The sequence below is a fragment of the Gobio gobio genome, assembly GCF_949357685.1.
Source record: "Gobio gobio genome assembly, chromosome: 6".
Classification (NCBI taxonomy): Eukaryota; Metazoa; Chordata; class Actinopteri; order Cypriniformes; family Gobionidae; genus Gobio; species Gobio gobio.
This window is the reverse complement of record NC_137102.1, coordinates 54,175,264-54,187,492: the sequence shown is the minus strand read 5'-3', so window position 1 is coordinate 54,187,492 and position 12,229 is coordinate 54,175,264. Positions and strand designations below refer to the sequence as shown.

Sequence of the window (12,229 nt, the reverse complement as noted above, 5' to 3'; positions counted from 1 at the left end):
GATTGTTGAGCTTCACAAAATAGAAATTGTCTGCAGGAAAATAGCAAAAGCATTGAAAATCCCCATTTCCACCAACTAAAGATGTTACGATTCTGCCTGGAAGAGGACGTGTGTTTATATCGTCCAAATGCACGGCGAGGAGGAGAGTTTGAGTGGACAAAGACTCTCCAAGGATCACAGATGGAGAATTCCAGAGATTAGTTGAGTCTTAGGGTCAGAAAGCCGAAGAAAAAAAAAACTAACAACCCCTATAAATCACCACATGTTGTTTGGGAGGGATTCAAGAAAAATCCTTCTTGCTCATCCAGAAACAAACTCCAGCATATCCAGTTGTCAGACACGACTGAAAATTCAAAAGGGACCTGGTTCTGTGGTCAGATGAAACTATAAAAAGAGCTTTTTGGCAGAAAAAACCCACCAGATGTGTTTGGTGCAAACAGGGATAAAAAAAAGTACCCCATTCTCACGGTTAAAAATACAGCTGGATCTTTAATGTTGTGGGCCTATTTTTTAGCTGGAGGTCCTGGACATCTTGTTCAGATTCATGGCATCATGGATTCTAGCAAATACCAACAGATAAAAAATCAAAACCTGAGTGCTTCTGCTAGAAATCTTATAATGGGCCGTGGTTGGATCTTCCATCAGGACAACAACCCAAAACAAACATCAAAATCAACACACAAATGTGTCACTGAACACAAAATGAAGCTTCTGCCATGACCGTCCCAGTCCCCTGCCCTGAACCCTATAGAAAATGAGTGGGCTGAACTGAAGAGGAGAAGCACCAACATGGATCTGGGAATCTGAAGGATCTGTAGAGATTTTGTATGGAGGAAGGGTTCTGATCTCTTGTCAGGTGTTCTCCAAACTCATCAGGCCTTATAGGAGAAGACTCAGAGCTGTTCTCTTGGCAAAAGGAGGTTGCAAAAAGTATTTAATAAAAGGGTGCCAATAATTATGACCAACGTGTTTTGGAGAAAAGCATTTATTTCATAATGTGATTTACCCCCCACTTTCAATTTTTTTACTTCAATGAAAGATTAGATTTCTGTTAATTTTTTTAAATAAAAGATAGAAAGGATAAACGATGCAGATTTATTTTTACAGTCATCTTTGATCATATTTACCAGGGGTGCCAATAATTCTGACCACAACTATATATATATATGAAGTGGTGAAGTTCACCAAATGTTGTGCAAACTTTAAAAAAAAAGTTTATTCTGTTTTCAGAAACTTGTGGAAGCTTGTTTCCGTCACAGAATAAAACATTTTAAAAGATAATTGTGAGGTTTTTACCTCACAATTGTGAGTTTACATCTCGAAATTCTGACTTTTTTTTCCTCAGAACTGTGAGAAATAAAAGCCCAATTCCAAGTTATAAAGTCAGAATTGCGTTATAAAGTCAGAATTATGAGATAAAAAGTCAGAATTGCGTTATAACGTCAGAATTATGAGATAGAAAGTCAGAATTGCGTTATAAAGTCAGAATTATGAGATAAAGTCAGAATTGCGTTATAACGTCAGAATTATGAGTTAGAAAGTCAGAATTGCGTTATAAAGTCAGAATTGCGTTATAAAGTCAGAATTATGAGATAAAAAGTCAGAATTGCGTTATAAAGTCAGAATTGCGTTATAAAGTCAGAATTATGAGATAAAAAATCAGAATTGCGTTATAACGTCAGAATTATGAGATAGAAAGTCAGAATTGCGTTATAACGTCAGAATAATGAGATAGAAAGTCAGAATTGCGTTATAAAGTCAGAATTGCGTTATAAAGTCAGAATTATGAGATAAAAAGTCAGAATTGCGTTATAAAGTCAGAATTGCGTTATAACGTCAGAATTATGAGATAGGAAGTCAGAATTGCGTTATAACGTCAGAATTATGAGATAAAAGTCAGAATTACGTTATAACGTCAGAATTATGAGATAGAAAGTCAGAATTGCGTTATAAAGTCAGAATTATGAGATCTATTTCTCTTGCAATTGTGAGTTTATATCACACAATTCTGACTTTTTAACTCGCAATTCTGACTTTTCTCAGAATTGTGAGATATAAACTTGCAATTGTTAGTAATAAAGTCCAATTCTGAGGGGATTTTTTTTATTTTGTGGCGGAAACAAGTAGGATAGAAACATTATTGCCATCAGTGCAGTTGGTATCTAATGTAGAGGTGAAGTTTGGTGAAGTTCACCAAATGATGTGCAGTAAAACAATACTTTGCGATTTATATAGGGTGAATTCAGGGTGATTGGGACACTTTTTCCAAGTCATCTCAATGGCAAAAAGTGTCCCAATCACCCTGAATTCACCCTAGTATGGTAGACAGATTTTCAAGTTAATAAAATGCTGAAAACCATCCTTAAAAGGGGCAGTAACACCAATGTTGATATGGTACAACTGTTCTCTTTAGCATTTTTGGATATTTTTACAAAGCCAATGAGCTTTATAACCAAATGCACATGTATGTTTTTCAAAATCTAAGATCAGTCTGAAGTAGATGGCCAGAGAGAGGAAGTGCATTTTTGAGGGGGCGGTTGCACACCTGCTCCCACAAGCCACAAGCGCGATCATGACAATCACACAGAGCTATCCACAGTGGACACACGCAAGTCTGCTTTAAAAAAAGCACCTGACAGGCCAGATAGAAAGAGAGGGTGATGAAGAGAGAGACAGAGAAGTGTACACATTAGAGAAAAAAATGAAAGGGGTATGGGAAGTGGGAGGAGCATCAGTGAGCAGAGGAATATAATAATTAGCATGAATCTGAATAATTACCCCTCTAATTATCAAGTGCCGGTACAAAAAAAGATTGACCAGCAGTGAAAAGAAGCACAGTCCTACTACTACTAAATACCATTTTTTGCGGTATGCAAAAGTTTATGTACAGAACACCCAGATTATCTATATCAGTCAAAATGTGCAGCATACAACCAGATCCCTCTTCACGGGACAGTGTATTCCACAATAAAATGCACTCAACTTGATGAAATGAACCAAAAGCAGTATCAAATCACCTCAAAGGCCGACTGAACAGCCTTGAAAAGCGCAGCATTATTCACTGCGTTGACGTAATTTCCAATGAAACTGGAAGACAGGGCGGGACGTGGTGAACAGCTCCTCCCCTTTTTAAAAAATAGCCAATAGCTCTTAGTTTATATCACAGTTTGACCAGAGACGTTGAGCTCGGTAAAGTCGCAGTTTCCACCTAATATCTAACCGTTTCTCCTTCATATCACTTTCAAACACAGCATTCTGTGTAGATTTCAAATGGGTTCAATATGTTTTTTGGTCTGCGCCGATTCGCACATATGATCCGCTCTGTGCTATCGTGTCTCTGAACCGGAGCAGTGGCGGTTTGTGTGACACTAACATGAAACCAGACTTCATTTGCCCCAATGGAAAGCATATTTACACTGTCTGAATCATTCCCTATCCCCTATATAGTGCACTATGTGCCATTCACCATGTAGGAAATAGTAAATGTGTGAATAAGTGACCGATTTCAGCTGCAGCTTCAGCGTCTATTTATAATGTAGGGGGCGGGGCTTCAGATTCTAGAGAGCATATGATTGGACAGAAATTCAAAATCATTGATCCATATTGGAATGTCGGAAGTGAGAGACTGTAAGCTTTGAATATCTTCTAAATACGAATTTTGTCATCGTTTTGAAGCACACTAGCTTATAGACAACAGTAAGGCTAGAATATTCATTCTAAAAGCCAAAACACTTCCATTTTGATTTCATGGGGACTTTAAAGACTCGCCCAAAAAAATCATAATTGGGGTTTTGTAGCTGTTAGTTTAAACGCAAATTGAATTTTAGCAAACACATTGAAAATGAGCAATCTTTCTCTTTTAATACCAATACTGATGACACATCCTAACCTCACAATTTTGTCAAATAAAATTCTCTTTAGCACTAGAATGTCCAATGGCTGCTGTAGCATTAGCAGGAAATTGTGGTTTTGTTCATGGCCAAAACCCCCAGAGACATTTAGGGGGACAAGACCCTCCCCAATATGGTTAAATTGTCTGAAATAATAACTGGGTGCCACTTTCTAAATGAAACATGCAATATAAGATCACGTGACAATGTCGAATATTGTTTAAAACGTTGTTGTTTTTCTGTTTCACATACATTTTTTTATAGTATGCAGTGTATATTACAGTATCCTATCAATTCACTTTCACTTCACAACAGCATTTTAATGACAGATAAATTGCATATCAATATATTTTAAGAGATAGCTGCCTGTTTGTGTCAAACACACACACACACACACTCTCAGTCAACATTCAAGACTCTCTCTATTCATCAATGGAGATGTCGAGGGGTTTTTAAGAGCTCATGTGAAGTGTGTGTGATTGCTGGTGTCATTTACATGCAGGTGTTTCAGTACCGAATTAGCCCAACGCTCTTCTCCTTACCTTCTGAGAGTGTTTGCAGCCACCACTCCAACATTCTGCACCAATTATTCCTGCATTTATTATCATCGTGTATTTACAGCCTTTATTTACTCAAAGGCGCAATCTCCAGGTGCAAGAGCTCTTAGACCTTCTGCCACGGAAGGTCTCCCAATAATCTTTCAGAAATTTAAATAGAAAATAGAGCTGCAAAAGTACAGTCAATAACTTTTGAGAGTAATTGCATAGGCTGTTGAACTGTGTGGTATGTTTTCTAAAAGCTTGCCAGTTATGTCAGAACATTCTATGGAGAAAAAGCTTCTTAAAGGGACAGTTCACCTAAAAATGTAAATTCTGCCAACTTATCCTCATGTTGATCCTTTTAACACAAAAGTTGTTTCAGGAAATATTCAAACTGATCTTTCATAGTCAACGAAAGCATACAGAGACCAAGCTCCAAACAGGCCCGCAAAAAAAATGAAAAAAAAAAAAAAATGCACGTACTAGTGCATGTGTGTGAAACGATGGCAATCCGATTCTATTTCTATGATTTTCATCTGAACTTTTATCCTTTAAACTAATTACAAAGAGTTATGTACAACAATCAGGCATAACATTATGACCACTGACAGGTGAAGTGAATAACACTGATTCTCTCTTCATCACGGCACCTGTTAGTGGGTGTAGCAAGTGAACATTTTGTCCTCAAAGTTGATGTGTTAGAAGCAGGACAAATGGGCAAGCGTAAGGATTTGAGCGAGTTTGACAAGGGCCACATTGTGATGGCTAGACGACTGGGTCAGAGCATCTCCAAAACTGCAGCTCTTGTGGGGTGTTCCCGGTCTGCAGTGGTCAGTCTCTATCAAAAGTGCTCCAAGGAAGGAACTTAGGTTAACCGGCGAAAGGGTCATGGGCGGCCAAGGCTCATTGATGCACGAGGGGAGCGAAGGCTGGTCCGTGTGGTCCGATCAAACAGACGAGCTACTGTAGCTCATATTGCTCAAGAAGTTCATGCTGGTTCTGATAGAAAAGTGTCAGAATACACAGTGCATCGCAGTTTGTTGTGTATGGGGCTGCATAGCTGCAGACCAGTCAGGGTGCCCATGCTGACCCCTGTCCACCGCCGAAAGTGCCAACAGTGGGCATGGAGCATCAGAACTGGACCACAGAGCAATGGAAGAAGATGGCCTGGTCTGATGAATCATGTTTTCTTTTACATCACGTGGATGGCCAGGTGCATGTACGTTACCCTTACCTGGGGATTTGGCACCAGGATGCACTATGGGAAGAATGCAAGCCGGCGGAGGCAGTATATAAACCTTGGGTCCTGCCATCCATGTGGATGTTTCTTTGACACGTACCACCTACCTAAGCATTGTTGCAGACCATGTACACCCTTTCATGGAAACTGTATTCCCTGGTGGCTGTGGACTCTTTCAGCAGGATAATGTGCCCTGCCACAAAGCAAAAATGTTACCCTGGACCACAATACCAATCATAAGGGTATTTTTTTTAAATTGAGATTTATACATAATCTTAAAGCTGAATAAATAAGCTTTCCATTGATGTATGGTTTGTTAGGACAATATTTGGCCGAGATACAACTATTTGAAAATCTGCAATCGGAGGGTGCAAAAAAAAAATCGAAATATTGAAAAAAAATCGCCTTTAAAGTTGTACAAATGAAGTCCTTCATCAAGTGGGCGAGGGAAGTGTATTTGGACAGCGGATCGTCCTTAATCTACCCTCGCACCACACAACATGATAATGGAGTTATTTTGACAATAAACCGCAAAATTCTGTCATTATTGAACGAATTTCTTTCTTCTGCTGAACACAAAAAAAGATATTTTGAAGAATGTCGGTAACCAAACAGTTGATGTGCCCAATCTAAAATAAATTCTTTGGAAGTCAATGGGGCCCATCAACTGTTTGGTTACCGACATTCTTCAAAATATCTTCTTTTGTGTTTAGCAGAAGAAAGAAATTCATACAGGTTTGGAACAACTTGAGGGTGAGTAAATGATGACAGAATTAACATTTTTGGTGAACCCGTCCTTCGGAGGAGACCTTCCTTGAGATAAGACGTTAAACCGAGGTCCTGACTCTCTGTGGTCATTAAAAATCCCAGGATGTCCTTCGATAAAAAGTAGGGGTGTAACCCCAGCATCCTGGTTAAATTTGCCCATTGGCCCCTGTCCATCATGGCCTCCTAATCATCCCCATATATATACACGATTGGTTTCATCACTCTGTCTCCTCTCCACCAATCAGCTGGTGTGTGGTGGGCGTACTGGCGCAATATGGCTGCCGTCGCATCATCCAGGTGGATGCTGCACATTGGTGGTGGTTGAGGAGATTCCCCCCTTCTATGTAAAGCGCTTTGAGTGCCTAGAAAAGCGCTATATGTAACAAATTATTATTAACTATTCCTTTAAGCTGACTGTTATAGTTTATTGTACTGTTATTTTCGTTTGTGAAATTTTTATATTTTTTCAACAGCCCAAGCATACATACAGGCCTATAGAATGGTGCGTAAAACAAATTCAGAAGAAAAATGTTATCCTTTAAACTAATTACAAAGAGTATACACAACAATCAGGCATAACATTATGACAGTAAATAATACCTGTAAATAATAAATCAGCTGCATTATTGATTCCAAGTAATCAAGGGCATAAGGCGTTCCATTTAAAGACAATGTATAGCGAGTGAAGGGCAAAAAAAAAATGCATGCAGCTCAGTTCTGAGCTTGCACTTCGTTGTCTATTATTGGTCCGATCTGATAAAAAGTTCATGTTGCACGGGTTTCATTATGCTTTCACTTCGTTTGATGTTCATCATATAAAACAGCAATGGCAGCTCTTATCAGTTGGGTTAGGGTTAACTAAGGTTACTCTAACCTAACCAGTGCAACCTTTAACACAATTTAGTCGCACTGTTAGATTACAAAATGTCTGAAGCCCTCAATATGCTAATTTGCTGTTTATTTACGTATTATCAATGTTGAAAACAGTTGCATGTTTGTGGAAATTTTTGATGAATAAAAAAAAAATCTAGAAATCTGTCTAGAAATCTTTTGAAACATTATAAATGCATCCTTGCTAAATAAAAGTATTCATTTCTTCTTTTTTGTTTAAACAAACTTTTGAATTGTAGTGTTTTGTAATTGTACCAAATAATAAAAGTTACACTGAGAATATCCACTCAGTTCATTTTATATGAAAATTGAGGAAAGATTCTCATGCCTTTCTTCATGTGTGTGTGTGTGTGTGTCCATGCACACGTGTGTTTGTAACTGTCCTGTTGCTTTCTATAATGACAGAGTCCCAGAATGCTCTGTAGCCAATTAGCCTGCCATAATTACCCAGACTCCCATTGAGCTGTCAATCAGAGAGGAGCTGCACAGGAAGTCATCCCTCCCTCTGTTAGCGGAGGAAAGTCTCTGGTGAGCCCTCCCCAATCAAACCCACTCTCACTCTAATATTAGACCTGACTTAACTCTGTGTTTGTGTGTGTGTTTTTTTTTTCTCTCATTCAGTCTCTTTTACGTTGTTTCAGCATTGGCTCTCCTGACATCTTTCTTTCTCTGTTATTGTCTCTCCACCTCTTCTCACTCATAATTGCAGAGTGCTCAGCGCAAACCGAAGCACATTTGTTTCAACAGATGTTTTCTGTGATGCTAAGAGCCACATACTGCATACAAACGCTGCACGCTGTCATCGCCTTTCTTTGTGGTTTGTGTTGCCATGCAATTCTGATACATGTACGAGGCAACTCTACTCCATTACAAGCTTACTCCAGAATCAGGTCCCAGTATTTCTAACGGGATTTACCAGGAATTCAGAATAACCTTTTATACGAGTGGCTGCTGGAAAATCCTGCTCAAACCAACTCAAAGGCCCTGTTTACACCTGGTATTAAGAAGTGTTTTGGTCGATTGGACAATTAGACATCGCCAAATACAGCCACTTTCGACCACTTCCAGAGGCAGTTGAAAACTCATTTGACCAGTTTGATTTCATAGTGTAGATGCTCATGGGATTTAATGCGTTTGAGCAACCACAAAAGACATAAACATTATGGGAAGCACGCTAGCCAGACGGGATTTAAACTTTGTCGGCTGGAGACCCAAGTTTGGTTTAAAAACGAAAAATGTACCAAGCACAATGTTCTCTCACCATTCCTGATTTCTAATACAAACTCACCGTGTGGTTTTCCGTCGTCTTCAGGTACCTTCATATGTAAATTGTATGAGCTTATTTCATCCATTCGATCAAACGTCTGAAAAAGTCCATATATTTACCCACCCATAGACCCTTCCCTCGAAGAAATCAGGACAGAAACAGTAGAAAGTGGACAAAAGAGACAAATTAAAACACCAGGTGTAAACAGGTGTGTCTCCCTCGTCCACTTTTGATCCGATCGACCAAAACGCATCTTAATACCAGCTGTAAACAGGGCCTAAGTCAACAGAAAGTCAAAACTGACCGTATTTACTTTCTTAATACACATTTTTGGTCATATTTCCAAAGACTAAAAATAACTTTTTAATCTTTTCAAACTAGTTTTTAACTGGTCCGTGTTGTCTGTTGGTGTACTAACCTGGCTGAATTGATCTAGTTAGTAGCAGGGCCGTAACCACCATAGACATTGAGGGGGACAAGTCCCCTCCAATAATTAGAAATAACTTTTTTCTCAAATACGGCCGTTTGAAATTGAAAATATGCATTTATGTGATTTATGTCATTCCTGAGTGTGAAAAGACAAGAAACATTTCACGTTTTCGAAATTTTAGGCACACAAATAAAAGTACAAAATACAAATATTATTTACAAATAGTTTAAAAAATAATCTATAATTAGACTTAAGAATTTCCTTAAAGGGATAGTTCACCCAAAAATGAAAATTAGCCCATGATTTACTCACCCTCAAGTCATCCTAGGTGTAAATGACATTCTTTTTTTCAGACGAATACAATCGGAGTTATAAAATTCGGATTTTATTAAAAAAGTCCTGGCTCTTCCAAGCTTTATAATGGCAGTGAACTGTTGTTTTGTTTTTGAAGTCCATAAAAGTGCATCTATCCATCATATAACTGCTCCACACGGAAGCGATGCGTTTGTGTAAGAAAAATAATCCATATTTAAAACTTTATAAAGTAAAATATCTAGCTTCCACCAGATCACTTTCCATATTCAACTTGAGGAAAAAGTGTAACGCCTCTCGCAGTTCAAAATTCTTATGCTACGTCTGACGACATTGCACACCAGTTAGGTTTTTTTCCGATCTGGTGGAAGCAAGATATTTTACTTTATAAAGTTTTAAATATGGATATTTTTCAGAAGGCCTTTATTAACTACCCGGAGCCGTGTGGAACAGTTATATGATGGATAGATGCACTTTTATGGATTTAAAAAATGAAACAACAATTCACTGCCATTATAAAGCTTTGAAAAGCCTGGACTTTTTTAATATAACTCTGATTGTATTCGTCTGAAAGAAGAATGTCATATACACCTAGGATGACTTGAGGGTGAGTAAATCATGGGCTAATTTTCATTTTTGGGTGAACTATCTCTTTAACTGTTCTGTTTCTATAGGCTTTATAAAAAAATCCAATGTTCAAGACATGGTTGGTTAGTTACTGTTACAAAAGGGGATTTTCGGAGTGATGCCATAGAAGAATAGCCTGGGAAAACCCAGACAACTTCCGGCAAATTTAGATTGTGACATTTGTAGACATTTTTCATTAGTGCAATAAATATAAAAAAAATCTAAAGAACCTTTTTCCAAAAGAACCTTTTGTGGAAAGGAAAGTTTCCATGGAAGTTAAAGGTTCTTGGGACTAAATGCACCAATTAAGAAGCTTAATTTTTAAGAGAGTAGACCACCTTGGAACAGCAAAATTCCACTTACCATGTCAAAAAAAAAAGCTATGAGAGATTCTTCTAGCAAGTTCAACCACCTACGCCAGTTTAGACCCGCAAACCAGCTACCTAGAGGTAGTATTATCTGAATCTTCCATCAGGGAGACCATGCTCGAGTGAATGATGCTGACTCTGGCTTATACACATACAGTACACGAAGCACAAATATTAGGGAAATCCCATTTATTAGCTGAAAGTGTTTGTTCACAGAGGACGGTGATGACTTCAGCACACCTCAGATCTTGACTGCCTTACCTCTGTGATGTTTTCTTGTACTTCCTCCTGAAACAAAACGAACACTATGTTAAAACCTGTATTTGGCTACTGTTTACAATAGTATTTGAATCATTTCTTTAATAAACACACACATGCACACTCACACAGAATCTGCATTTTAAACCCTGCCGTTTCCCAGTTAACAGGGAACGTTCTCGGAACTTTAGCTAACATTCTGGCAAGGTTCTCTCAAAGTTATGAACAAACGTTCTTCCAGTAACATTAACAGAATGTTCGCTCAATGTTATCTGGACTTTAATATTATTCCCAAAAACATTAGTGCAAAAACGTTAATTATACATTGTTAATGGAGCGCTTTTATCTGAAATGTTTTAGGTGGATGTTCTTCTAACATTTTTTCATTCAAAAGTAACACCGTCAGAATGTTTGAGGAATGCTAAAATGGAATGTTACTTCAGAGAACATTCAGAAATAAAGTTTTTATAACTTAAAGGGTTAGTTCACCCAAAAATGAAAATTCTGTCATTAATTACTTACCCTCATGTCGTTCGACACCCGTAAGACCTCCGTTCATCTTCGGAACAGCAATGAAGATATTTTAGTTGAAATCTGATGGCTCTGAAAGGCCTCCATTGGCACAATGGCACTTTACACTCTCAAGACCCATAAAAGGTACTAAAGACGTCGTTACAAAGTCCATCTCACTACAGTGGTTCTACAATAACTTTATGGAGTGACAAGAATAGTTTTTGTGCGCAAAAAAACCCCTAAATAACGACTTATATAGTGATGACGATTTCAAAACACGGCCTCATGAAGCTTCGAAGCGTTATGAGTCAGCGAGTTGATTCAGCAGTTTGGATCGGCAAATTTCAGCAGTTTGGCGGTTTGACACGCGATCTGAATCATGATTCGACTCACTGATTCATAACGCTTCGAAGCTTCATGATGCCGTGTTTTGAAATCGTCATCACTATATAAGTCGTTGTTTAGGGTTTTTTTGCGCACAAAAACTATTCTCATCACTCCATAAAGTTATTGTAGAACCACTGTAGTGAGATGGACTTTGTGACAACGTCTTTAGTACCTTTTAAGGGTCTTGAGAGTGTACAGTGCATTGTGCCAATGGAGGCCTTTCAGAGCCATCAGATTTCAACTAAAATATCTTCATTTGTGTTCTGAAGATGAACGGAGGTCTGACGGGTGTCGAACGACATGAGGGTAAGTAATTAATGACAGAATTTTCATTTTTGGGTGAACTAACCCTTTAATGGGAACATTCTTGGAACATATTTTTGAGACTGAGGTCACGTTTTAATAGTGGTCTAATGTACTATTAAATAATATTCATGAGAAAACCTCGTTATATTATAGTATACTTTTCAGATTACACAAAATGTCTCCACATATAACATGCAAACGCATGTCCTTTAAGATTTAAATAAATAAATGAATCTTTTCCGTTTTTGCGACTCTACACAAATTTTGTTTCACGAGCCATTTAGCCTCCTAGCCTCCATTAAGAACCCAAGCATTTATGACTTTGAATACAGGGTGTCTAAAGTGCCTCTTCTAGTATGCATTTGCGGTGTCACTAACAGTCCATATATGTGTCTCCATAAAGGCCATTAATAACACAAGGACGGTGAAGCAA

At 38.1% G+C, this 12,229-nt stretch overlaps 1 protein-coding gene across 1 annotated transcript in view; it reads right to left on the bottom strand.

The window, feature by feature from the left end:
- pde1cb (phosphodiesterase 1C, calmodulin-dependent b) overlaps positions 1-12,229 on the bottom strand; it is a 110,827-nt gene that overhangs the window by 95,630 nt on the left and 2,968 nt on the right. Inside the window, exon 2 of the mRNA XM_079820607.1 lies at positions 10,594-10,620. Within this exon, the coding sequence (XP_079676733.1) occupies positions 10,594-10,620 (27 nt within the window). The remainder of the gene's footprint in view (positions 1-10,593; positions 10,621-12,229) is intronic.